This window comes from Lissotriton vulgaris, chromosome 7 (genome assembly GCF_964263255.1).
Source record: "Lissotriton vulgaris chromosome 7, aLisVul1.2, whole genome shotgun sequence".
NCBI classification, from domain to species: domain Eukaryota; kingdom Metazoa; phylum Chordata; class Amphibia; order Caudata; family Salamandridae; genus Lissotriton; species Lissotriton vulgaris.
In genome coordinates, this window is record NC_141695.1 from 1528691288 (window position 1) to 1528717529 (window position 26242).

Consider the following 26242-nt stretch of genomic DNA (forward strand, 5'->3'; position numbering starts at 1 on the left):
TTTAGAATTAACTGCTATGTAACTGAGACCAAAACTACCAACCCTCCTTTGGCTTTACCTGACTTTGAAGGAATAGCTTTGGTGGAAATAATTTTAAAAACATAATTACAAAAAAGTTTGGTGTGCCAGGTTTCTTGGAGGAGTATTAGTGAGCAGTTATTTATCGCCATAAGCCATTCTCTATTATTTAGTTTATTTCCCACCCCAGCCACATTCCATGATATAATAGCCAAATTTCCATGTAATAAATGTAGATTTGAGTGATTGTTAGTGGGGCAAGGGGATGGGATTGCATGGTTAATACCTATCACACGCCCTTCCTCCTCTGGGAGTCAATGTTGTTCACTACAACCTTGTAGGGGCCAGAATCTGTTAGACTGTCATGATAACGTAAGCAGGTCTGTACAGGGTGTGTTTTACTAATGGAGGGTGATTGGTTGTGTTCAGGATTATAGAAATACCCCAAAGGGTCAGTGATGAATATGTCATTAGCATGGTTATAGGATCTTACAAATGTAACAGAAAATTGATCGAGCAAAGCCCTTACAACCCCTGGGCTGCGAAAGGTTACCACATTGTAATCCCCTTCACAGCACCTCCTCCCACCCAGCCCACTTGTCTTGTCAAGATTATGTTCTGGAAGAGAAGATTGGTACTACAGTTGGAATTAGTAGCAAACCAGTGAACAGTCCTATCCTTCAGAGTCTCCCAGGACTCTCTAAAGCTATCTATCAACTTCAGTACATCTTTTTAAATGATTATGTGAGGAGTAGCCTGAGGAGGTAGACGAAGGGAGCCCTTTTAGGGCTTCGTTGGCCTGTGGGTTTTATCAAATTGAGTCCCAAAGTTAATGCCATCAGTTATGGTCCCTAAGGCCGTATTAGGTGGGTTTAGCTGGCAGACTTGCATAACCAATTGTATCGAAAGAGCCTCCTTAGTTCCAAGCACGATCAATGTATGAGTTTTGTCAGCTGTCACAAGGAGACTAAGGGCCCAATGTAGGTAATCCCAGATTATCGATTCTTAAATACCGAATCATACCGATTCGGTATTTAAGAACTGGCAATCGGGATGTAGGTAATTTTACCGATTTAATTACTGAATCGGTATGATTAGGTAATTACCGAATCGGTATTTACCGATTCGGTAATTGCCATTCATTCCTATGGGCCTCCAGGAATGAATGTCAATTACCGAATCGGTAAATACCGATTCGGTAATTGGGGGAAACATAGAAGGGTGGCAGGGTGTCACTTTGACATCGTGTTGCACCACTCAATTGTGTCTGCAACATGGCACTGTTTTAAAAGCAAAAAAAAGTTTTTTAAAGGGTTTTCATTATTTACCACCAACTTCTAGTTGGTGGTAAATAATGAATACTTAAACCCCTGTAGCACTGATTACGGTGCTACCTACATGTCAAAATACAGATTTGGTAATTTTACCGAATCAGTATTTTACCAAATCGGTAACATTACCGAATCTGTATTTTAACATGCCCCTACATCCCAAAATCGAAATACCGGTCGGTAACGGACGAAATCGTCCGTTACCGACCGGTATTTGCCTTCCTACATCTGGCCCTAGGCCCTACATTAGTCTTAATCCCCAATTCTCCACCAGATGTTACATCCGTTTTTGGTCATTGACACCATAATCAGTTTTGTTATTTGGGTAACTTCTGTTTTAACTGATTTGATTTCAAACATTAGTCTCCTCTCGATGTTATCAATTTTCCCATGAAGTTTAAAAAAAAAAAAATTGAGGCCTGGGAAGTCACTCGCCCCAACCCCACCATGCCCAGCAGAATGCTTTTTCTCTTTCTTTTTTGTTTTCATTGTCTGTTAGGGGTATAGATACTGGTTTTATTGGTTATTGTTTACTATTTCTGGCCAGGGAAGAGACTAAATCGGTTATGTTTGATAAAACAGATATTTCCAACTGTAGGGTTGAGACACATGGGCCTTCTTTTGTGCACTCCGGGCTTGATACTTTAATCCCCCTATTTCTGGCGCTATCTGTTGTGCCTAGGTTGGATTCAATTAGCACAATATCATCCCTGGTTTCTTTTAAGGCTGCATCTAGTGCTGTTTTTGTTGCAGCGAGGCGCTCTTCCGTACAAACAATTTCTTTGTTGATTAGACCCATAGCACTTTTTAGATAATTGGTTATTGAGGCACTCTTAATTACTGGCTTTCCACTGGCAGTTGAGCTCGCCGTAAGCGTCCTTTTGCCCATTACTAAACAGTTTACTCCACAGACTGAGAAAAGAAGGGAAGGTAATTACCTTTCTTGCCGGTGATTTCTTTAGTAAATCCAAGGGGGGTGGCCCAGCCCAGCCTTGTCCAGCCGCAGATTATGATTATGATTCCACTGGGCATGATAAATGGCCGCGGGGAAAAGAGTTATAATCCTTTCAGAAACCTAGTCACAACAGGTTACTTAAACAGAGAAGGCTGGTCCGGCAACCGCATGAATGCCGAAATGACAGACAGATTACCTTTAACTTGCCTAAAGAAGAGCCCTGCTGAGATGAGGATGAAGAAAGGAGGCCACAAGGGATTATAATATTGCCAATATTGAGCTTAATTTCTCAATCAGTGGGTAGCATGAGCAAAATTGGTCCGCCTCCGCCGCCCAAATTGATTTTCCAATGATCTTAGCCAGTGCCCTAAGTCCATTAAACTTGAGGTGATGGATTGAATTAAGTCTATCTGAAGTTCCATCTTTTCTGATTGGCAAAGAAGAGCCATGGCTATTGTATCTTGCTTAAAGGTAAGGGAGATCAGAAATGAAATTTCAGGGCTGGGGGGAAAGGTGAGGTTGGTTCCCCTTATTTGGCCTGACTGATGGGCCGTGTTTTGAACTCATTACCAAAGAATGGAGTTTGTGCCAGTGATACTTCCATTTGGACTTCTATTTGTGTTTCCAGTGTGGCAAGGGATTGGTCTGATAGGTTGCCAAGCTCCTGATCGGGTATAGTTTCCCTGCTGGTTTTTTTTGTTGCAGGTGATTGATAAAAATTGGATTCAGGGATGTTTATCTGCTTTTCTTTTGAGGGTGGTGTCTGAGATGAAAGCAAGGTGGAGGTCTTGCTGCCATTCGTGTGGTTTTGCACAGTTACCGTAACTGCCCATGGGCGCAGCTCCCTACAGTGTTCATTGATCTAGGTTTTTCCTCCAGGGCCCTAGTTGTGGGTACCCGTGCTGTTAAGGGTGCCACTCCGTATTACCACCAGGTCTGAAGATTCTGGAGAAGTTCTCCGAAAGCTGGAACAATGATTAAGAAGGAAGGACTGGAGACCCCGTTGTAGCTTTGGACAGGAACTTGATCTACAGGATTTTAGAATTGTAACTAATGGTCCCTCTGAGCCTGTGCTGTGTGAGGGCAATGATAGCATATTTTGGTTTTAGGAACCCATTGAGTCCCTTGAGAGTGGGGGGGGGGGGGGGCATTTAAGGGAACTATGAGAAGTATTCGTTTCTCAGCACAAGTCCCCCACCTGGTGACTGGGCTACCTCAGCCCAGGAGCTTTCCGAAGGAGCACTGATTTCTGCCCAAAGGTTCCTTGGGTCACACTTGTTCACTTGTTGGGGCCATAGTTGCAGCCACTTGCTTTAGATCTGCAGCCCCTTGGTTAACTGACTCGTTTAGAGGGCTAGTGCTAATAGAGGAGTTAGAGTCCTGTGGATGAGGCATCTGCGGTGAAATGACAGAGTCGTTTGTGAGAATAGTTTGTTTTTTCCAAGTCTAGGCTTTCTTTTTAACCATGATGTAAGAGGAGAAGATGGGTTCGACCGGTCGTTGCTGGATTCTTCCAAGAGGTTTTTAAGGTGCTGTAGTGCACAGGTTTTATACTCTGCAAATGAATAATGTTAAATGGCGAAGTATGAAGTAGCGCTGAGCAATGTGTGGGTTTGAATGATGGGGTGTGTTGCAAGTATGGAAGTAGCGCCGCTTCTCTTCCCAGATGGTTAGACCCCGTAGGCACTCCTCTGGATAAAGGGAAAGACACGAACATGCTACTTACCACACAGACGTTTACACTCACACCGTAGCTCCTGTGCTTACCCTCGTGGGGTTCAATCCCTGTTTGCCTCCAGGAATCAAACAGATTAATTTTTCTACAATTCACCAACTTACACCTTCATGTTCCCCGTCATGCTGATGACTGCTGGCTTCTTGATTGTGGCAGCGATTGCTGATGCATTTTCTGGTGTCCCTTGTTGCCCAAAAGCAATTGTAGACATGTAGGCTGCTCAGTGCCTGGTGGAGGGGCAGGGGCACTAGTTGGGCGCAGCCGCTCCAACCTAATGCTGGTTGCTTCCGTGCATCACCAGGCAACCACAGCTACCTAGAGCTTCACCAGCAAGCCCCCTCCACTCTCTCAGAGCCAGGACATGGAGTTGGAAGAGGGGCAGTAGCCAGACCGAGGGGAGCACATGTTGAAGTGTAAGTTGATTAGGGCCTTGGTTTGGGCTGTCCTAGAAGTTGTGTGCACTTACCACTGTGCTCTTAACTCATGGGGGCACATATTCAAGAGTTAAATTTTGGGTGTTGTTATCCCGGGTATGTTACTGTGCCTTCTGTAATAACTGCAGCGCGGGATACCATGTGTGCGCTGCAGCAGCTGAAATAACACTCTACACAGGTGTTCTGATCTGTGGCGCGGTCCCGACTGACGGGCAATGCCTCTTTATTTTATACATGCGCCTTGCGTCATATGCCAGCGCCAATGCTTATGTTCAGGTCATGGGTAGACTGTACCGCTACCCCGCCTGTGAACATTACATTCCTTCTAATCTTTATTAAACAGAACAAAACATCAACATTCAGTCTGTTACCAGCTCTGGCCCTGCGTCTGCTTCCAGCTCACCAACACGCACTGGTTGCGGTCCTCTGCGGGTCTTTGGTTCTTCACACCATGAACCCTGCAAGGCGGAGAGTAGGGAGCCGGACTGCTCCGCAGACAGTAACTGGAATGCTCTCCCTGGGTTGATGATAGGGATGGGGCAAGTTCCTTTGAGACCCTGTCGTCCGGAGATCTCAGTGGGCAGCTGGACGGCTCTCCTTCAGGGGCTCCGAGCAGTGATGGCGGTCCTCTGTCAGCCACATCCCAAGTATCCATGGGGATGGCTCTCTGGCTTGCTTCCTCCTTCTCAGCCACTCTCTGACTTGGGCGAGCCTCCTCACTGTCCAGGATTGGAAGGTTGGGAGTTCCAGCATGGACCTTTTTGAAGAATGATACATTCGGTGTGAATTCTGCCCTCCCTCTCTGGGCAGTTACCATCGTGCCTGTCCTGCAGGTTACTGTCCAGGGAAGCTGCTCAAACGGGAGGCGGAACTTGCTCCCTGGATGTCTGTCTTTGACGTAGACCAGGTCCCTCTCCCGGATGGTCGACGCTCTCGCTCTTTGGTTGACAATGGATTGGTCGTTGGTGCTGGTCCTTTTGGCTTGAACCCTCGTACTGTCAATCGGGGAAAGGGCCCAGTTCCGATGATGGGGAATGGTATCTCGCACCACTCGACCCATGCTGGCAGGTCCCGGTGCCCTTTCTGTCACGAGCTGGGTCGTCAACCTGTACTCCCTCAGGAATCTGTGGATGGCTCCTTCCAGGGGCGCTTCCTCGGCATGCGTGATGCGGATGACTTTGTTGAGAGTGCGCTTGAACCTCTCTTCTTCCCTGTTTGCTTGGGGCCGGTGCGGTGTTACTTTCCGATGGTGGATGCCCCAAGATTTTAGGTAGTCGGCAAACTCTTGTCTTTGAAAACGTGGGCCATTGTCTGTCTTCGCCACCTCAAATATTCCGTGGGTAGCAATGATCTTCTCCACTTTGGTGATCAACGCCGTGGCCATTTGGCCTGCGACGATTAATATTTCCGGGTACTTTGTGTAGTCATCTATGAGTACGAGGGCATAGCGCCCATCTGGTAGATGCCCAAAGTCTATACAGGTGCACTCCTACAGTCGTTGGGGGTTGCCTTTAGTGATAACGGGGTGAGGAAGATCAAGTTGGCCTGACACCTTGCACCATTGGCATGTTCTGACCGCCTGCTCTACCATTGTGTCCATCCCCGAAAACCACACTTTCGCTCTCAGCCGACCTTTTGTCTTCACCACGCCTTGGTTCCCTCGATGTGCAAGATCTACCCCCTGTTAAGCAAGGCTTGACGGGATCACTAGCCGTGGACCTCTCAACAGGCACAGAAAGTTCTTCGGGTCATCGTGTTCTGGATGGAGCGCCAGTCATTCGTTCGAACTGCGGTGATGGCTAGCTGCAGACACTCATCATTCCGCGTGGCTTCCACTATTGCTTCGAGACTCATCGGAAGCGGTCTCGACTGTTCCACTATGAAACAGACGTATTCTTCGGTGTCCTCGGCATCCTCTTCTTCTCCTTTGGTCGCGGCCCTCGGGTGCCTTGAGAGATAGTCTGGTGGGTTGGACAAACCTGGTAATCATATCCTTGCAGCTAAAGGATCCATTTTTATATCCTCTGGAGGGGGGGCTTTGACCCGAATCCTTGGAAGAGGGGTATGAGGGGCTTGTGGTCAGTGAAAACTGTAAATGGGTGTCCATACACGTAAATGTGGAAATGCCGACAGGCCCAGTGGATGGCAATCGCCTCCCACTCAATCTGAGAGTAGCGCTGCTAGGTTTCCGTCAGGAAGCGGCTTGCGTAGGCAATCGGAGTCTATTCTTCATTGCGTTGTTGTTGCATGAGCACTGCTCCTAGCCCATATGGGTTGGCATCAACGGCAAAGTTGGTAGGCCGGACCGGTACAAAGTATGACAGCGTGGTGTCTGCAGAGAGTGCTGCTTTAGTGTCTTTAAAGGCTTGTTCTTGGTCGGGCCCCACTGCCACGTGGTGGTGGACTTCGTCAGCTCCCTGAAGTGCTTCATGATGTTGGTCAGATCGGGGATGAAACATCCACAGAAGTTTACCATCGCTAGGAAACTCCACACTTCCAAGATGTTGGAGGGTGCCGGGGCTTCCTGAATGTCTTGCACCTTGTCAGGGTCTGGGGCCACTCCTTTGTCCGAGAACATGTAGCCAAAGAAACTGATTTTCTTTTTCAAGAATCAGCACTTTTCTGTGTGTAAGGTGAGGCCGGACTCTCGTACCTGCTGGAGAACGCTGCGGAACCTTCTGTGGTGATCCTCCAAAGACGTGGCATATACCAACAGGTCGTTTCTCACATTCAGGACTCCTGGGAGCCCGCTGAGGACTTCCCTAATGGTGTTCTGAAACACCTCAGTGGCACTCGAGATCCGAAAGTTGAGGTGCTTGTATCGTCTGAGGCGTACCTGGGTAGAGAATGTGGTAACGTATTGGGAATCCGGATGTAGGGGCAGTTGGTGATACCCTGAGTGTAGGTCCATCTTCGAGAACTACACAGCACCATTTAGCTCCCCCAGAATGTCATAGATGGTGGGGGTTATGTGAAGTTCCCTTTTTATAGCTACGTTTGGGAAGCACATGTAAATGCAGATGCGGACCTGCCTTGGCTGTTTTGGTTTTCTCGCCACCACAATCGGTGACACCCACGGAGTGGGCCTGCTGACCTTCTCTATGATCCCTTGCCGCTTCAACGCCTCCAGCTCGTCTTCGACTTTTGGTCGTAGGTGGAACTATATGCGTCTGTGCCTCTGTGCCACCGGTTGAACTGACTAGTCGATGTGGAGAGAGACTTCTTTCCCTTTGAGGCATCCGATTCCTTTGAAGATGTAGTCAAACTCCTCCATGATGGCCGCTAGTTCTTCTTCCTGGACAGCAAAAGCAAAGGAGATAAGCCTCAGCTCTTCTGCTGTCTGGCCATTTACCAGCATTCCACTCCCTTCTTTGGTCACATACACTGTGGTGGGGATCCTGACATCCTGATGCCGAAGTTCGGTTTTTAAGCATCCCAGGAGTGGGATGGGTGTCTTCTGCCCATAGGCAAATACACAAATTTTTGCTTTGCGCAAAGGTGGGCGTGGATTCAAATGGTTATATACGATGACGGGCATCAGTTTGATTGAGGTCCCTGTGTCTATGGTGGCCGGCACATCTTTGTGGTGAATTTGGATTCTGCACTTTGGGAGCCGGCGTCTTTTCCGTGGCGGTTGGTCTACTGCAAATACATAATGGACGGGGTAATCTCCTGTGTCGTTGTCCATGTCTTCCCTGTCTTGTATTTCGACTACAGTCTGGTCCGTTTCTTTCTGGTCCTTCCATGACCTGCACACTGCTGCGAAATGGTTTATCCTTCCGCCGGCCATGCACCTCCTCCCTTTTGCTGGGCAGTCCTGCATGCAGTGGGGCATGGCCCCACAGTAGCCCCATTCCTACTTTCTGTCCTGCGGACACTTGCCCGGGCTTTAGCGAGACTTGGCTTTCACAGCGTTCATCTGCTCCGTCTTGATGGAATGGTGGAGAGCGGCCTCTATATGCTCTGGCCTTTGCTAGTTCTTTTGAACATCCCATGGTGACGATGTCAACCAAGGATTTGCTGTATTCTTGGAGGATGTTCTCTCTGAGCTTTGAGGAGTAGCAGTCCTGTATTATCTGGGCCCTAATTTCCTCTTGTTCATCCCAGAAACCGCACGTGCTGGCCAGCTCTTTCAAACGCCCATAGAACGGGTCTAACAACTCCTCCGCTTCCTGTTTGGCCTGGCGAAAAATGAATCTCTCATAGTCTCTGTTTGCCATCGGTTTGAATTGCGCATCAAGATCGTTTAGCAGTGTCATGTACGTCTTAGGGGAGGCCTCTACCAGCGTTTTGTAGATGCGATGTATGTCTTTGCCTCCTAGGTGGAGGAGCAGTGCTTTGCGCCTGTCTCAGGCTATTCCTGCCCCTTCAAAATAAAATTGGAGATGTTCTGTCCAGTCCCTCCATTTTGGGGTGAGGGAAGAGGGAGCACTGTCCACTACGAAGGGCTCGTTGGAAGGGATCATCGCCATTACGAAGCAGCTGTGGGTGTACCTCGCGGCACGTGCACTGCCTCTCTATCTGGCTGGAGAAGCAGCTGCCTGACCGAGGTTGACTGCTGTGCACCATGGTTCATTAGTCTGCCCCAGTCATCGAAGTTCACCAAGGGGCGCTGGGGAGCCAGACTTGTGCATGGTCACAGGCCGGGGTGCTGAGGGTTAATCCCTTGTGTGAACTCTGGCTCTGATTGGGGCAGCAGGGTCCTCTCTAGTGGCAGCAGGCTGGCTCTTATTGGGGCTGCAGGGCCCTCTCTGGTTGCAGCAGGCTACTCACTGTTGCAGAGTGCTGTGGAGTTGTGCATTGATTTGATGCAGTGTGAGCTTGTTACCACTGTCATCACCAGTGTAGTAAGCTGCAGCGCGGGATACCATGTGCGCACGGCAGGGGCTGAAATGACACTCTACGGTAGTGTTCGGATCTGTGGCGTGGCCACACCTCTTTATTTTATACATGTGCCTGGCATCATACGCCAGCGTCAAAGCATACATTCAGGTTGTGGGTAGACTGTACCGCTACCACACCTGTGAACATTACACCTTCCCATGCAGCCTTCAGGGGGGACCTCACACAACGGACTAGTGGCCCCCTCTCACACCCTGAGGCTCTAGCTGTTTCTCAGGGGTTCTCTGCAGTTCTCCCTCCTCCCATGACACCCCTAACACCGCTCACCACAATTTTCACTGATGTCTCCGGGGCCTGTATGTGCTCTCTACAGCTCCTTCCAGTCCTTCTGGGTCTGGCGCTTGATCCTCGGTCTGAGAGGTCGGGCCTGCTGCTCGATTCACAGTCCCTGCACCTGGCTAATGCTCGATCGCTCGCTCAATCTCTGGCCCCACCTCACGCTCATCGTCACACGCACGTAGTGAGATTGATAGTAGATCCTTGTTCCTCACCTTTCCTGAAATATTGGCAGACTGGATCTATTCATTGTCCGTATTACTGACCATTCCTTTACCCCAAATAACTAATCACTAAACTGTACACCAGTGCATTCCGAGCGCACTCAGTGACAGAGGCATGCAATAGAGTAGATCCCTTTGGTCCTCGGATCTGGGTGTAAAAATCAGAGATAATGGGCCTTCTTTGCACACAGAGTAAAGAGGTGTCCTCTATTGGGAAATATAGGCTCATACTTTATAAATACCTACACTGGGTGTACCATACTGACTTTCTCCACCTAGCATGGAGCTGTCCGGCGGTTGCTGTATTCTGGACACAGGTGATAGATACAAGCTCTTGATATAATGACAGATCAGTACTTTCCCATCTCTCTATTAGTTGCTATGCTGGGGTATGTGTTAGATGCCCCAAAACATTTTAGAAAATTACTTGCAGTGGCAGCGTTGTTTCAAGGGTTGGCTTAAAGACATGATACTGTGTGGCAGAATTATATGCGGACACTTTTCCACCTATGACTAGGACAAGAGATGTCTGGGGACCTTTCCGGGACTACGTAATTTGTATGACACCAGATGAAGAAACTGCTTAAGAGAAGGAGAGACCTAATTGTGCGGTGGGAATGAAATGGTGTAATCTGTTAACCTATGGTTTACCTAGCTACTGTCTTTGACACAAAGCTGTATATCCTTGAAAAAACATTGTAAAATATCAACTGGATAAATGATATGTAAAGTCTGGGTCATATCGTTATCTGTTAAGGTATGTGTGCATGCCAATTAAAAATATTTTGATTACTGTGTGTGAATACACTGCAAATATGAGAACACTGGAAATAAACTAAAAATTAAGTTTTAAAAAAAAGAGTGAATTGTCAGTCAGCATCAGTGGTCTTTTATAGGCTAATCTCAGAGCGTTTTGGGATAACCAATCCAATCTAATCCAATCCAAAGACTTTATTCGGATAACAACGTATCCATAAAAGTAGAACATGTACAAGATAAAAACACATTAGAAAAAAAAATAGAGTGTCAAGTTCCTAATGTGGCAAAATACAGTAAACATAGGTACAGTGGTTGGTTGTGGATAGCAACATATAAGTAACTCCATAGGTTGCACATAGATGTCTGAACCCACGTAGCTACTCTCAAAAAGTGCCAATGCGCAAAATCAGTTCAACATTATCCAATTTGAGTATACAGTTGAGAGCAACAGTTAAATTGATAGGTGACAGTTTTAAAAAAATTGAATTAACAACCATTGTGCATATTTCATATAATATTTACAGAAGAATAAAAGTGCAAAAGTGTTTGTCCGCTATGGCCATCACATGGGCATGGCAGAGTGCCAAGTTTTGAATTATACTCAGAGGGAAAGCAAAGCAGATATCTTACAATCCCAGCTCTTAGACGGAAGAGGAGGCCCTTCTCCCATTGGGACATTAGAATATAATGTAACTAGGTAAACAGTATTCAGGATACTCAATGGGTATACATTTAGCAACAGTTTGTTTCTTAGATTTCCTTTCTATTCTTACCGCGCTATAATAGGCATACAGTGCTGACTTAAAAACGTTTTTATCCACTGTTGCAGCTGTGTTCGTATTAAAAAACAGTCTATCATAATTGACCATTTCCAAACTCTTAATGACCCCAGCGAGCCATGGAATATCCATCCATTTCTCACAGCAAATACAATCATCTATTATGTCCCTTGTGAGAGATGCTTCGGGTTCTTCATTATAGCTAGCCAGAATAGTGCGGGTGTGCCCTTATGAAATTTTCGATGTATCTTAATTTTAGTTTAGAAAATTTCTGGTGCTTTTTTGTAAGTGTTATTGCTTCAATTTATCCTCAAAAAAGGATAAAAAAGAATATTATTGTAACTCTTGTAGGATGGCAGGTAGGGCCTGGAAGAAGATTTATTATGCACTGTGGTCTGCCTCCTCTATTACCCAGTAGGAGGTAAGTGCTGGTGGTTAATGGAGTTCTGCGCCATTCTTGTGTGAGATCCGTGTCTCCACTAGGCAGTCAGCAGCAGGTAATGATAATTTCTCTACAGTACGGCAGTGTAAGGTTTTTGATTTCTGCTAGACCCAGGATGGTGATAGGCCTGGGTTATTGGGAGAAACATCAATACAATGTAGTCTGAAGTCTCCTCTGTCTCTTCTGCAGACCAGAAAGGATGGTGGGCAGGGTCTTGTGACGGTTGCTACTCCATGCTTCTGTGATTGAGGTCTTAGGTCCCTTCTGTGCCATTAGGAGGATGAGGGGTCAGCGATGGGTACAGATTTCCAATAACACTCATTTGTTGGATGTGATTACCACATGCTTGTCCCAGAAACATGGTGGGCGTTGTTTGGGGGATTCGAGCCATTATTTGGCTCTTGTGTGAGGCATTGAATTGAATTGAATTGAATTTGGATTTGTATAGCGCTAGCTACCCAGAGGCCTCCTAGCGCTTGCGGAGCGGAGAGACAGAGGTGCGAGTGATGCTAGTGTGCGATAGTGAAAAGATAGGTTTTGAGACGTTTACGGAATGCTAGCAGATTGCGTTCCCCTCGAAGAGTGAGGGAGTTCCAGAGGTTGGAAGCATTCAAGGAGAAAATACGTCCACCCCACCTGGATCTGCAAACTTTTACGGAGGTGGCCCGGAATGCTGACCTGGAGCGTAGACTCCTAGTGGGTTGATAGGGGGTGACCAGGGACTGAAGGATACCTGGGCCTGATTTCCACATTGCTTTGTGGGCTATGCATATGGCCTTCAACTGTATTCTGAAACGGATAGGAAGCCAGTGGAGGTTACTCAAGGCAGGTTTCGCAGATTGTCTCCAGGGAATCTGCAGCAGAAGGCGAGCCGCACAGTTCTGAATGACTTATAGCCTCGAAGCGGGACAGTATGAGAGCCTGGACCATAATCCTCCTGGCCTGGAAGAAGAGCAGGGGGAGAATCTTTCTCAGCATTCTCATTAGACCAAAGCAAGTGGCCGACAGCTTAGAAGCTTGGTGGTTGAAACCGAGGGAGCTGTCAAGCCATATGCCCAGCCTCTTGATCTGCTGCTTTGGGATGGGCATGGGGCCAAGACAAGTTGGCCAGATAGGGGTTGAGGTGGGAGATGGAGATTTACCCAGAAACATCAATTCGGTCTTGTCCCCGTTCAACTTGAGGTGGGAGCGGTCCATCCATTCGGCTACTGCCTCTAGGCAGGCACCAAGAGCACCAGATGATCCCTCAGGGTGGTTGAGTGTGACCACCAATTGGGTATCATCTGCGTAGGTGATGATTTTGATGCCGAATGGAAGGACTATTTCTGCCAGTGGGGCCATAAAGGTGTTAAAAAGCGTGGGGCTTAGGGACGAACCCTGGGGAACCCCACAGCTAAGAGGCCACCGATTGGATGTGGCAGTTCCCTCAAAGACTTGGAACGACCTGTCCTTTAGGAAGGAGTGGAACCAGACGGAGTTTTGTTTGACACTCTCATATCTTTTAGCCGCTCTAGCAGGATGTTATGATCCACAGTGTTGAAAGCGGCACTGAGACCTAATAGAATGATAGCTGCTGAGCTACCCTGATCCAGGAGTCTCCTAGCTTCCTCAGTTACCGCCATTAAGGCTGTCTCAGTCCCAAGTTGTGGGGGGAATCAGGTTTGGGTGATGTGGAGCAGTTTATTGGATTCTAGGTGCTGTACTAGAGTAGAGTTTATATGTCTCTCCAGTAATTTGCTCAACCAGGGAAGGAGGGAGACGGGACGGTAATTAGCCATGTTGGAGTGATCAAGGTTGGGTTTTTCAGGAGAGCTCTCACCTGGGCACATTTCCATGCCAGGGGCACCGTACCAGAGATGATAGAGGAGTTTAGTGCCTCTAGGATGACTGGGCTTACGGATTTGGTGACCAATGAGAGGTACTGTGGGTGGCGGAGTCTAGGGGGGAGCCAGAAGATACCCTAGAGATGAGGGTGTCTAGGGACTCAGCATCTAGCAGTGGAAGTTCTCCTAAGGTGCAGTGTGGTTCTAGGTGAGCAGTGGTTGTCCTGTCATGTGTAGGCTCAGGCTGAAGGGAAGAGAAATATTGACAGACGTCTGAATTTTGTGATGGAAATATTCTGCTAGGTTGTTGCACCGGTCTGGGGCTTCGTCCGAGTTAGGAGGTTTGTGTGGCACAGAGGAGAGAGATTTGGCAATACGAAAAATCTCTTTAGGGGAGTTAGCAGCCGCGTTGATTTTCTCCTCATAGAAGTTGGTTTGGGCGGTTTTGATCTCTGCCTTATACCTCCTAATTATTGCCTCTCTATAGTCCTGTTTCATTTCATCCGAGAAGTTCTGCCTCCATCTCCTTTCTGCTTTCCTACAGAACTGTTAAAGCTCTCTTAATTTAGGGGTGAACCAGGGTGAAGATTTTTGCCTGAGATTCTTGTGAGAGTTTTTTTGGGAGAATAGTATCCAAAGAGTTTAGGATCCGTACATTGAAGTTATTATTAGCCACCTCAGGGTCGGAGTTGGCCTGGGGTCTGGTGGTGTTGAGGATCAATTGTGCATCGATCAATGGGAAGACTTGACCATTTCCTATTGAGTGTCAGCGTAGTGTTTTGAGGAGGAGGGGGGGTCGGTAGAGACTCCAAAATCAGAGGAATAAGTAAGTGATCCATCCAGGGGAGGGGGACGGGGGGTCAACATAGAGATTCTGGTCGTTACTGAACACTGGGTCGAGGAGATGGCCCTTGTCATGTGTGGGGGCAAAGCCTTTCTGTTTAATTTGAAGAGCCGCGAGGCTGGTGGATATCTCAATAGCCATGTGGTTAGAGTGGTCGTCCATATGGATGTTAAGGTCACCTAGTATTGTAAAATTGGCTGGAGTTAGGGCTAGATTGGCGATCAGAGGGGGGAGAGCGTTAAGGAATTGAGCTATGGGTCCTGGAGGACGGTCGAGCAGTAGGCCGGAGAAGGTGCTAGTGGGAGAGACCTCCAGGACGAAGTTCATACACCCACAGTCCAGGGGTCTGTCTGTAGATGACCGACAACTGAAGCTGTCTTTAAATAATATGGTTAGACCCCCACCCCTCCCAGTCTTACGATCCACCCTTTGAATTAAGTAGCTGAGTGGCAAGGTTTGCGTGACTGGGGGGGGGCGCTAGAGGGCGCACGAGCTGAATGGCCGCACTCTCGTGAGGCTCCAGCAGCCTGGCGCTAATATCCGTCTTTTATCCTGTCTGACCTGCTCCGGCCCGTCCAAAAACCCCCTACGATTGCCGAGTGTGAGCTGTTAAGCACTCAGTGAAAGTTTGGCGGCTCGGAGTTTTGGAACTTCGGAGTTAGAGCTGGTTGAAGTTTCCACCCTGAAGACGCCCTGCCGCTGCGGAGCTCTGTGGCGGAGCGGGAGACTACTCGACACCGGGGCGCAACACGAGGTGCACAGGCCCGAGCAGCGTAAACGGACGGTTCTCCTAGGCGCACCCGCGGAGGCGGATTGCGGCTCCTCCCGCTGCCTTTCGGAGCCCGTTACCTAGGATCCTGAGACACCGGTGAGAAGATTGCCTGTGACTGTGGTGGAGGGTGCTGAGGCCTACCGCTGACTTTCTGTATGGGAAGAACCCGGATTCGCCGCTGACGCTGATACATTAATTGGAGGCACTATAGTGTTGCATGCATTCCTGAAGGTTTTGGGCACTTCACCCCGGCCTTCAGAACACCGCTAGGCGAAGCCTGGGCCGCGGATTCCCCTGCCCGTGCGGCGGTGGGGCCACATTGAGAGCGTAGGGGCTCTTCCACTCTCCGAGCTGGGCCTGGGGCACTGCCAGCTGCATCGAGCCGCATGACTGCGCACGGCCGGATCGGTGCCAGTGCTAGATGGACTCTCTGCACACCTGCCCGGGAGCAGTGACCCTTCTCCCCTACATATTACTATTGTTAACATTATCACGTCCTTATTAACTGGCTTGTGATACAGCGAGGGCAGTCTGATTGGGGAGTGGCAGTATTTGGAAGAAGGGGAAGTTATCCACCGAAGGCTGCGACTGGTAAGACCAACACTCATCTCGGAAAAGGCACCCCTTATCTGCGTGGCGCAATGGGGAAACCAGACAATAAGCAGCCCAAACTACAGTTTGAACCTGCAGTGCAAAAGAAGGTCACGCGGAACACAGTGGATAGCGGACAACCTCGGAGCCCGTCTGCGGAGATATCCACGCCAGCCCAGACGGCGCCGGACATTGCTACAATGCTACAGGAGATGCGCCAGGGCTTTGCCACTGTCGTGGACAAAGTCGACAGACTCTCGGCCAGAATGGACGGCATTGTCCAGAAAATGGATATCCACGAAGAGCGTCTCACAGAAGTGGAGCGCCGAATATCTGACAATGATGACACCACAGCGTCTCATACCTCGAGACTATCGCGAATGGATAATGTGCTGCGAGTAATTGCCGCCAAAAATAAGGAGTTGGAAGCGAGGAGCCGACGGAATAACATTTGCGTCACGGGCATACCGGAGACGACCAACACAGGGAAGATGGAGCTCTATATTGAAAAGATACTTGTTGCGGCGGTGGGAGCGGAGGCCTTCTCAAACCAGTTCATTGTGGAGCGCGCTCATCGATCGCTTGGACCTAGGCCCAAACCTGGAGCCACGCCACGACCCATCATAGCGTGCTTGCTCAACTATAGAGATCGCGATGCGGCACTGCGAGCGGCCCGGGCAAATCAGAACCTCACGTATGATGGAGTGACATTTTCTATTTATCCTGACTTCACCCCAGTGGTGCAGGAACAAAGACGGAAATTCCTGGTTGTAAAGAAGAAACTTAGGGACCTGCAAATTGACTATGCCCTTTTGTACCCGGCCAAACTGCGAGTGACCCATCAAGGTACACAACTTTTTTTGTCAACCCGCAACAGGTCGAGGAGTACATTAGAACATTGCCGAAACGAGGAAGACCGGCTGCAGCTGCTGAGAACCAGAACGACTCAAGCTCTGAATAGGCAGACAACTGTACTTTGCTAACTGGATTTATTCGCGCTACTGCGACATTGTCCTTGCCTCGCGGCCAGACTCGGTGTCACTACTGACTATGGAAACTTCAACGATTTCGAGGGGTACCACGGACCGGTACGGACTACAGGTGGTATCGTATGCCAGGCACCTACCCCCTCTTCCCTTCCCCTCCGGACAGAGACATAGGGGGTGTGCTTGCACGGAGCGGGAGGAATGGGGGTGGACGGTAGTGCACCTCAGATGTCCCCTAATGGGTATACCCCACGTGACTTGGTACCATTTCTATTCATGTTTGAATGTTTGGGTCGAACTTTGGGGGGAGGGCTCAAGGTACTGGCAAGTTGGGGATGCTTCAGTGGGTGGGGGGTGGCGGGAGAGATGTATTGTATGGGATGTATGCAGGCAGCAGGACATGGACCCTTTTTGAGGACTTGTGTGGAGCTCCAATGGAGGGATGGGGGGTGTTTTTTGCTGTTGCTTTTGCGCACACTATGTGCCTGCTGAGGGCTCTTGGGGATGGGTGGGATGGATGCATACTTAGGGGAATTGTTTGGTTTATGTTTATTACATGTGCAATAGGTATCGAAGAGCTGCTTTCACGCTTAGATATGGGTGTTTTTGACTACATCGGGAATGTGAATGAGCCTGTGGTGCGCTTTGAAAGCTCTACTTTGCAGCAGTATGCTACAGGGGGCGACGACACTCTCCATGAGTCTGGTCCTCTGTTCTCTCTGGGGGAAATGGTATATCCACATCACGGACATAGCCTGCGGCTTGTTAGTGTCAGAATTGCCATGAATTGGGCCGCGGCCTCTGGCTCATATTTCCACCTGCTTGTATGGGGGACACTGACTTGAATATACTCACGTGGAACGTGAGAGGGCTGGGCGATCCTAGGAAGAGGAGGCAAATACTGGGCTATCTTGACTGCCATAAATTACATATTGCCTTACTCCAGGAGACGCATTTCAAGCCGCATGGATTACACTCCTTTGGAAAGAAATGGGCCTCGCATACAGTATTCTCCTCATACTCGTCATATGCACGGGGTACGGCTATTTTGGTAAAGAGGAACACGCCCTTTCATTTAGCGGGCTCGAAGGCTGACACACAGGGGAGATTTTGCTTAATGTGGGGTAGATTGGGGCGCATGGCTGTAAGACTAGCCTGCTGCTACGGGCCTAATGTGGATGATCCGCAATAATTTACTGATCTATGAGCGGCAATTGTAGAAACAGGGCCACAGCACCTTATTTGGGGGGGGGGATTTCAACATTACCCTAAATCCTGCTTTGGATAGATCACATCCTGCCCCCCACCACTATACTACTGGGAGGGAGTTTCTCCGTGCAACGATTGAAGATAATAACCTCTTAGACGCATGGAGGTCTATGCATGGAACGACGGGGGAAGGTACACACTTTACTGCTCAGGCGAGGTCATGGGCCAGATTGGATTATATCCTCTTGACACCACAGCTTTACACATCCCTGCTACACTCAGCGCATCTCCCCAGAACATATTTAGACCACTCCCCTGTCCTCATCACGTTGCGAGGCACTGAACTGGGCCCCCCTGTCACGGCATGGCGTATGCAACCCACGATGCTGCTAGACACTGAATTTCAGGAGGAGCTTCGAAGCGAATGTCTGGATTTCTTTCAGCGCAATAAAGACTCAGTAAATGATGTTGAAACCATTTGGGATGCGTTTAAAGTCACGCTCAGGGGACTCTGCATCTCGAAAGGGTCAGGGGTACTTAAGGCTATACGGAACAGATTGAAGGCTCTGGAGTCAGAACTTAGAGATGCGGAGGCTACTCTTCATGTTAGACCTGGGAGTGACGCACTAGCGGCAATACGAGATAAACTGTCGGAATACGCTGATGAAGCCGCACGGGAGGTGAAATTCAGGAACAAACACTGGGTGGCCAGAAGTTATGGGGAGGGCGAAAGACCTGGGAAGGCCTTAGCTGCGACGATTAAACTTATGCGTTCGCCCACTATCATTCTTGAATTAGAGACGGCGGAAGGGGTTCTCCTCAGGGACACTACACACATATTAAATGAATTCGTAGGGCATTATTGTACTTTGTACTCCTCAACCCGGTCGGGAGAACTGACGCTAGACGACTACCTGGCAGATGTGTCGTTGGGATGGCTGAGTGATTCGCAGCGTGCCTTTCTTAGTGCCCCATTTGAACTCGATGAAGTGCGGGAGGCTATCATGCACATGAGTTCTGGTAAGGCCACTGGACTGGACGGCATTCCTATTGAATTTTACAAGACATATATAGACTTCATGGCACCGGTTTTGCGCGAAGTATATGAGGATGCTCTGGAGGTAGGCCACCTGCCCGCATCCATGAGGATCGCCCTAATAACGTCCCTTCTCAAGCCCGGGAAACCTGCTACCCGATGCGATTCGTATAGGGCCCTGTCACTATTAAATTGTGACGTGAAAATTCTCGCCAAATTAATAGCTACACGCATTAGTCTTCTGTTGGCTGACTTGATACTCCCAGATCAGGCTGACTTTGTCCCGGGTAGGGCAACGTCGCATAACCTCCGCACCTTTTTTTCGGTTTATGATTCAGTTCATGAAGACTTGCCAATGGCGGCCATCTTTTTGGATGCCACAAAGGCGTTTGATTAATTGGAGTGGGATTATGTCTTCCGGGTGCTCGGACGTATGGGCTTTCCACTAATCTTCATATCCTGGATTAGATTATTGTATACGGACCCGGTGGCCAAGGTCCTCATTAACGGCAAATTGTCCTCTGAATTTCCGATTTCTAGAGGAACTAGGCAGGGCTGCCCCCTTTCCCCGCTACTATTTGCCATAGCCACCGAGCCCCTGGCGGCCAAACTGCGCCAACATCACCGTGATAGTGCATTGCGGTGCTTTCATAGGCAGATACTGATCTCAATGTATGCTGACGATATTACGCTCTATGTTCGTCACCCTTGTGAGAACTTGAATCCTATCCTTAGAGAGTTTATACGATTTGGGGTTCTCTCCGGTGTCCAGATAAACTGGAACAAGTCATGTATATTCCCACTTACTGCCTCAACGCATAGGTTTGCATTGGACTACCCGCTTGCCTGGTGTGAGGGAGATTTCAAATACCTGGGAATACGAATTGAGAAGGACAGAGAGACATTGATTCGTGCTAATTATGGCACTGTAATGGATAAGATCAGTGATAACATCTCCAGATGGATTACCCTTCCACTGTCCATGGCTGGCAGAGCGTCGCTTATTAAGATGGTGATACTCCCTCAATTACTATATCTCTTTTTAAACATACCGTTCCACCCAGGGAGTTATTTTTTTTTGACTGTTGCATACTGAACTACTTCGACTAGTGTGGGGCGGGAAATCACCGAGACTCAAATGGGAGGTTCTTATTCGACCCTACTCGCAGGGGGGCTTTGGAATCCCAGATTTTGAACTTTACTACCGCGCAGCCCAGGCCCATTTTGCTTATTTTTGGATACGGCAGCCCAGATATATGCCCCAATTGGCGGCTGAAGACTGGCTGGCACACCCTACACCGATTGAGGGTGCACTTTACTCCACTGTGGAAGGTAGAGATAAAACCCCCAACACTGTATTAAGCACTGTTACTGCATGGCAGTATATCAGCTCGAAACTTGACCTGAAGTTGTTGTACGCCCCACTATTGCCGTTGGTTTATCACCCACAAATGCCGCTTTTACAAGAATCAGGCTTTCAGAAACTGCTGAAAAGAATACATGTTGTTACATGGGGGGATCTGTACCATAATGGCACATTCCGCTCTAGGGAACAGCTCTACGATGGAATTCAGCCCACGCCATTAGATGTCTTTTATTATATCAGGCTCCGGCACGGCCTGCAGGCGGTTACACCTGACTTTCCACACGAACCTCCTGTCCTTGCCCCGCTACAACACATTCTTTTAAATGACAATCCCAGCAGATTAGTGTCCACGCTATACAAATCGGTCCGTGCCAATATAGAATATACTGACTTGCCTGCCAGGGAGAAGTGGGATCAGGGGTTGGTCACGACTCTCACAGATAGACAATGGAATTTCTGTTTGCAGCAGACGGAACGCATATAATCTAGTAGTAGATATAGGATCATTTACTACAAATGTATACACAGACTTTATCACACACCTGCACGTCTGCACAGATTCCATTTGAGAGCTACTGACAATTGTGGGGCTCCGGGGGCGGATTTCTTACACCTTGCATGGGGGTGTGACCAAGTTCACCGCTATTGGGTACAGGTTTTAACGGCCATTTCCAAAATGATACATACACTGGTGGAACCGTCTCCGGTATTGGCACTGCTGGGTTATGTGGAACCGCTTCAGGCAGCCCATCGCAGATATGTAGCGCTAGCTATGTTGTTGGCTAAGCGAAGAGTGGCATGCAGATGGGGGAGGGGAAGAGCCACCAAATTCAAGGATTGGGTGAAAGATTTGGTGTACTGTCAGGAACAATTGCATACCTACTCTGAGCTGCTACCTGTCACCTCCAGACCTACTGATATCTGGGCTCCACTACAATGTTATCTGCTAGAGGTATCCGCAGAAGAGCCCTGCGATTAACTGTATGCACTTTACATTGATGTTGTACTATTGCAAGTTCTTGTGATCATGGGTCAAGGGAGGGATGCGGATAGATGTGGCCTCAGTTACTGGTGTTGATGTCCCCCTTTCGTCCTACTGTGGACCACCCATGCCATCAATGTGAGACTCTGCTTTTTGGATGGCGCTATATGGCTGTTTATAGAAGGCTGGGTGTCTGTTATACCAGACTGTTACCTCTTCAAGACACTATGGCTTGTTCCAGCTCAGCTAGGCAATTATGCAATGTATTATGTGTAGCGTACCAAGCTTTGATATGGGCTCACCACTGATGGACGGAAAAACATCCCATATACAGATCAGATACCGCACGGGTTGAAGGTTAACAAAACAAAAAACTATAAAAAGTGAGACGCATAGATTTGTTTACTGCATAAGCGTACTGTCATGATGTTTCATTTCCAACTGTGAGTTTGCATGTGTACAGTTACATTTGATGCATTGTACTTACCTGATAATATATACGAATAGCGGCCGGCCTCAGGGTTGTTGGCGTGACGCTGTGTACACCTGACAGTACTTAATAAACGTCTTACACCAAAAAAAAAAAAAAAGTTTGCGTGACTGCTGGGTCGACTTCGTCTCGAAGCCAGGTTTCCGTCAGGAATAAGGCATCAGGTTTGAGATCATCTAATTGTATGGTGATTTCTGTTGAGTGCCTAGGAAGGGAGCAGCAGTTCAGAAGGAAGAATTTGAGTGGGAGACAGGGTGCCTGTATTTCCTTGCTGAGGGGCTGGAGCTTACAATTACAATGAGTGCAGCATGAAGGGCTGTTAGCTAAGTTCAGTGAGTGTGAGCAGTTGCTACCAACGGCCCTTCTCAGTGCAGTCAATGACTGAGCACTGTACCTGAGGATATTTTTGAAACTTTCTCCAGTACTTGTACACGATGTTTTTGAAACTGACATGGGTCGTGGCCTCTGGTCCCCACCGGTCGCGGACGGGTGCAGACGGGCTTGCCTTTGGCAAGCCTACGGCGCGCCCGCTGCGCTTGTGCTCGGCCATACGTTTAAGTAGCGGCCCAGCACAAAACTATAGCGCTGACTGCCGCCAGAAGTTTCCCGCCCTGGGGGTGTCTCCCGTAACCGCCCTCCGCTCAACGGTACTTGCCGAGTCGGACCAGGGCGTGGGTGCACTCCACTAAGGGTAGGTAGGGCTTGGTAAAAGTATTTTGATTCAAAGTGCAAACAGTTATTCAATGTGCAAATGAGCGAGCTATAAACATAGAAGTAAACAGGCTAAAAACATTTCTTGTTAAAGATTAGTCACGAGCAATTCAGCAGCTAGCAGCACTACCTCGCGCCAGGTTCTTGCCAAGACCACTGCATGTGTGCTCGGCCATCCGTTTAAGTAGCGGCCCAGCGCAAAACTAGAGCGCTGACTGCTGCCGGAAGTGTCCCGTCCTGGGGTGTCTCCCGTAACCGCCATCCACTCAACGGCATTTGCTGAGTCGGACCAGGGCGTGGGAGCACTCCACTAAGCGTAGGTAGGGCTTGGTAAAAGTATTTTGATTCAAAGTGCAAACAGTTTTTCAATGTGCAAATGAGCGAGCTATAAACATAGAAGTGAACAGGCTAAAAACGTTACTTGTTAATAGTCACTAGCAATTCAGCAGCTAGCAGCACTACCACGCATCAGGTTCTAGCCGCCTCCGTTGCGCGTGTGCTCGGCCATCCGTTTAAGTAGCGGCTCAGCGCGAAACTAGAGCGCTGACTGCCGCCGGAAGTGTCCCGCCCCTGTGGTGTCTCCCCATAGCTGCCAAGTTTTCAGATTGCCATGTGTGACATTTTCATAATTTCAGTGTAATTATAGTGACATTTCAACGACTATGAGTGACACTTTCTTGCGGATAAAATTAAGCAATGAAGACGATCAACACATGTAAATATCAGAAATAACACCACAAAGAGTGTTCCAATCGAAACACGTCAGTCTTTTGAATAAACTTTTGAATAAACTACTACGGCAACTATATCTCACAATGCAAGCTTTCCTCTGTGTGTGACCACGATGCTCTCGCTCTATCTATCCCTCTCCTCTCTCTCTCTTTTTATCCCTCTCCTCTCTCTCTCTTTTTATCCCTCTCCTCTCTCTCTCACACGCTCTCTATCCGTCTCCTGTCTTTATCCCTGCCCCTCGCTCTCTCCCTCTCTTTAACACTCTTTCTTTATTCCTCTCCTCTCTTTATCCTTCTCCTCTTTTTATCCCTCTCCCCTCTCTCTCGCTATCCCTCGCCTCTCTATCCTTTTATCCCTCTCCTCTCTCACGCGCTCACTCTCTAGACCTCTGCTCTGTCTTTATTCCCCTCTCCCCTCGCATGATCTCTCTCTTTCCCTCTCCTCTCTATCCTTTTATCCCTCTCCAATCCTTTTATCCCTCTCCTCTGTCTCTTTTTATCCCTCTCCTCTCTCTCAAGCGCTCGCTCTCTATCCCTCTCCTGTCATTATCCCTCTCTTGCATGCTCACTCTCTCTATCCCTCTCCTCTCTATCCTTTTATGCCTCTCCTCTCTATCCTTTTATCCCTCTCCTGTCTCTTTTTATTCCTCTCCCCCTCTCGCACGCTCTCTCTCTATCCCTCTCCTTTCTATTCTTTTATGCCTCTCCTCTCTATCCTTTTATCCCTCTCCTGTCTCTTTTTATCCCTCTCCCCCTCTCGCACGCTCTCTCTCTATCCCTCTCCTCTCTATCCTTTTATCCCTCTCCTCTCGCTGTCTAGTTTTATCCCTCTCCTCTCTCACACTCACTCTCTAGCCCTCTCCTGTCTTTATTCATCCCCCCTCTTACACACTCTCTCTATCCTTTTATCCCTCTCCTGTCTTTTTTTATCCCTCTCCTGTCTCTGCCTCTTTTTATCCCTCTCCTCTCTCATGCGCTCTCTCTAGCCCTTTCATCTCTCTCTCACCAGGTTGCACTGTTTGTTTTGATCTGAAAACGTTAATTTTGATTCATTTTACAAATTGCAAATACAGATGAAGCGCCATTTTCACACAGTTGTGAAAAATGTCACCTTGCCTTTAAATATCCGTCATGAAAAATGAAATTTTTTTGGCAAACAGGGCTACGCACCTGCTTTTACTCAGCCTTAGCTTGCGCAGGGTAAGTTCAACTGTTCCAAAAATCACAGCAACCCTCTGTACTCCCCGCTTCTCTTGGGCCTACCTTCCTTCCACAGAGGCACCTGCTCCGGTCTGTTTCTGTAACCGCCCTCCGCTCAACGGCACTTGCCGAGTCGGACCCGGGCGTGGGAGCCCTCCACTAAGGGTAGGTAGGGGTTGGTAAAAGTATCCTCTATGGTGGTGATCAGAGGGTAGTGTAAGTAATTTCACTGCATTCTTTTATTATTAGGTCTGTGTCCTTTCTCCAAACCCATGACTGTCAAGAGATGGCCGGAATTAGCTTATACACTACTTTTTCTGCGTTCATAGTTGTCCCTTTACAAGCAGTGTTCTTGTTGTTGCATTGTACTAAGCACTGAGAGGTGCCATAGGATCATGAGACGAGCACAGAAGTTACACAAGTATGAAAACTGTCAGAAAAGACAAGTCATTACAAAAGTCTTTTGCTAGTATGTCTTAATGTTATGCCACCCTCGATGCTGATTGACACATTGTTGGTTCGCAAACAGTTAATATGAGTTAAATCTCTTGTAGAAAACAACTGGAACTGTGGTTCCCGAAGAGCAAAACGTGACAACCGCAACAGCAACTGTGAGTTTTGTTTGTTCAATCATGCCCTTTTTCTTGTGCACTTCTTGTTTGTCTCCTTCACGCCCACTTTAAAGTCTACATAAGTGTCCCTCTTCATTAACAGCTTTCCATATTCCAACCTTTGGGAGACACACGACTCGCATATGACTAACTAAGCTATTTCATATTTCTCCTCCAAGATATTTTCTTAAAAAAATCCTGTTCTTTAGGGCAATTATAAATGATCTGTGTGTTCTCTCTAATATGACAGTGGAAATACTGCACATTCTAATAAATGTTTTCTGCCAACTGCTTCTTACCTCTAGTGGCTCAACCTCTTCTTTGATTGATTCACCTCTTAACATGTGTCTTCTGTAAAATGCATGCATTATTTTGGTACTTCATCTCTTTGTTCTTACATGACATCTCTGCCATTTGCTGTACGCTGCCATTTTTGCTGGTGTTTCCAGTAAACTTCACCTCGCTCTAGTGTCTTAGTCTCTCCCTTAGCGACAGCAAGTCCTCTCTGATGACTGGATTACACCTCAAACCAAGTTGTTGTCGCTCTTCCCCTGTCTCTTGTGAGCAGTTCTTGTCTGATATGCTTTGAGTCTGCATTCCCTGTATGAATGCGCTGGTGCTTGTATGAAATGTCAATGCATTAAATGGGGACTTTTAGGATATGCTGCATTGTTGTACCCTGACCTCGGAGTGATAAAAGGGTTGTACCTGTGCCAAGTCTGGTATGGTAGGGCTGTTGTGTCTCAAGTGGTGCTAGGATCAGGGTGGGGGCGAGAATCTCTGTGGTGACCCTTGTTGAATTCTTGTTGTTTTTTAATTTTAGTGTGCCATCGGTGTTGACCTGTGCCTGGTATGGTATTGATGTTGTCTTTCAGTAAAGATGACCTGACAGATCAGGGTACTGCCGGGGTCTACCTTGGGTGTGTTAATGCTGGTTTTCCTGATGTTGCCCTGGGCTTAGTATAGAATCCTCAATTGGATTATGTGCCACTTTGTATGTGCCTGGAGGTAGGGGTAGATTGTGTGGTACAACGG

The 26242-nt window shown here is 48.2% G+C and overlaps 1 protein-coding gene across 1 annotated transcript in view; it reads left to right on the top strand.

Moving 5' to 3' along the window:
* The window catches only part of LOC147705939 (uncharacterized), a 460133-nt gene that overhangs the window by 332981 nt on the left and 100910 nt on the right, over positions 1 to 26242 (top strand). Inside the window, exon 4 of the mRNA XM_086929578.1 lies at positions 25151 to 25207. Coding sequence (XP_086785704.1) covers positions 25151 to 25207 — 57 coding nt within the window. The remainder of the gene's footprint in view (positions 1 to 25150; positions 25208 to 26242) is intronic.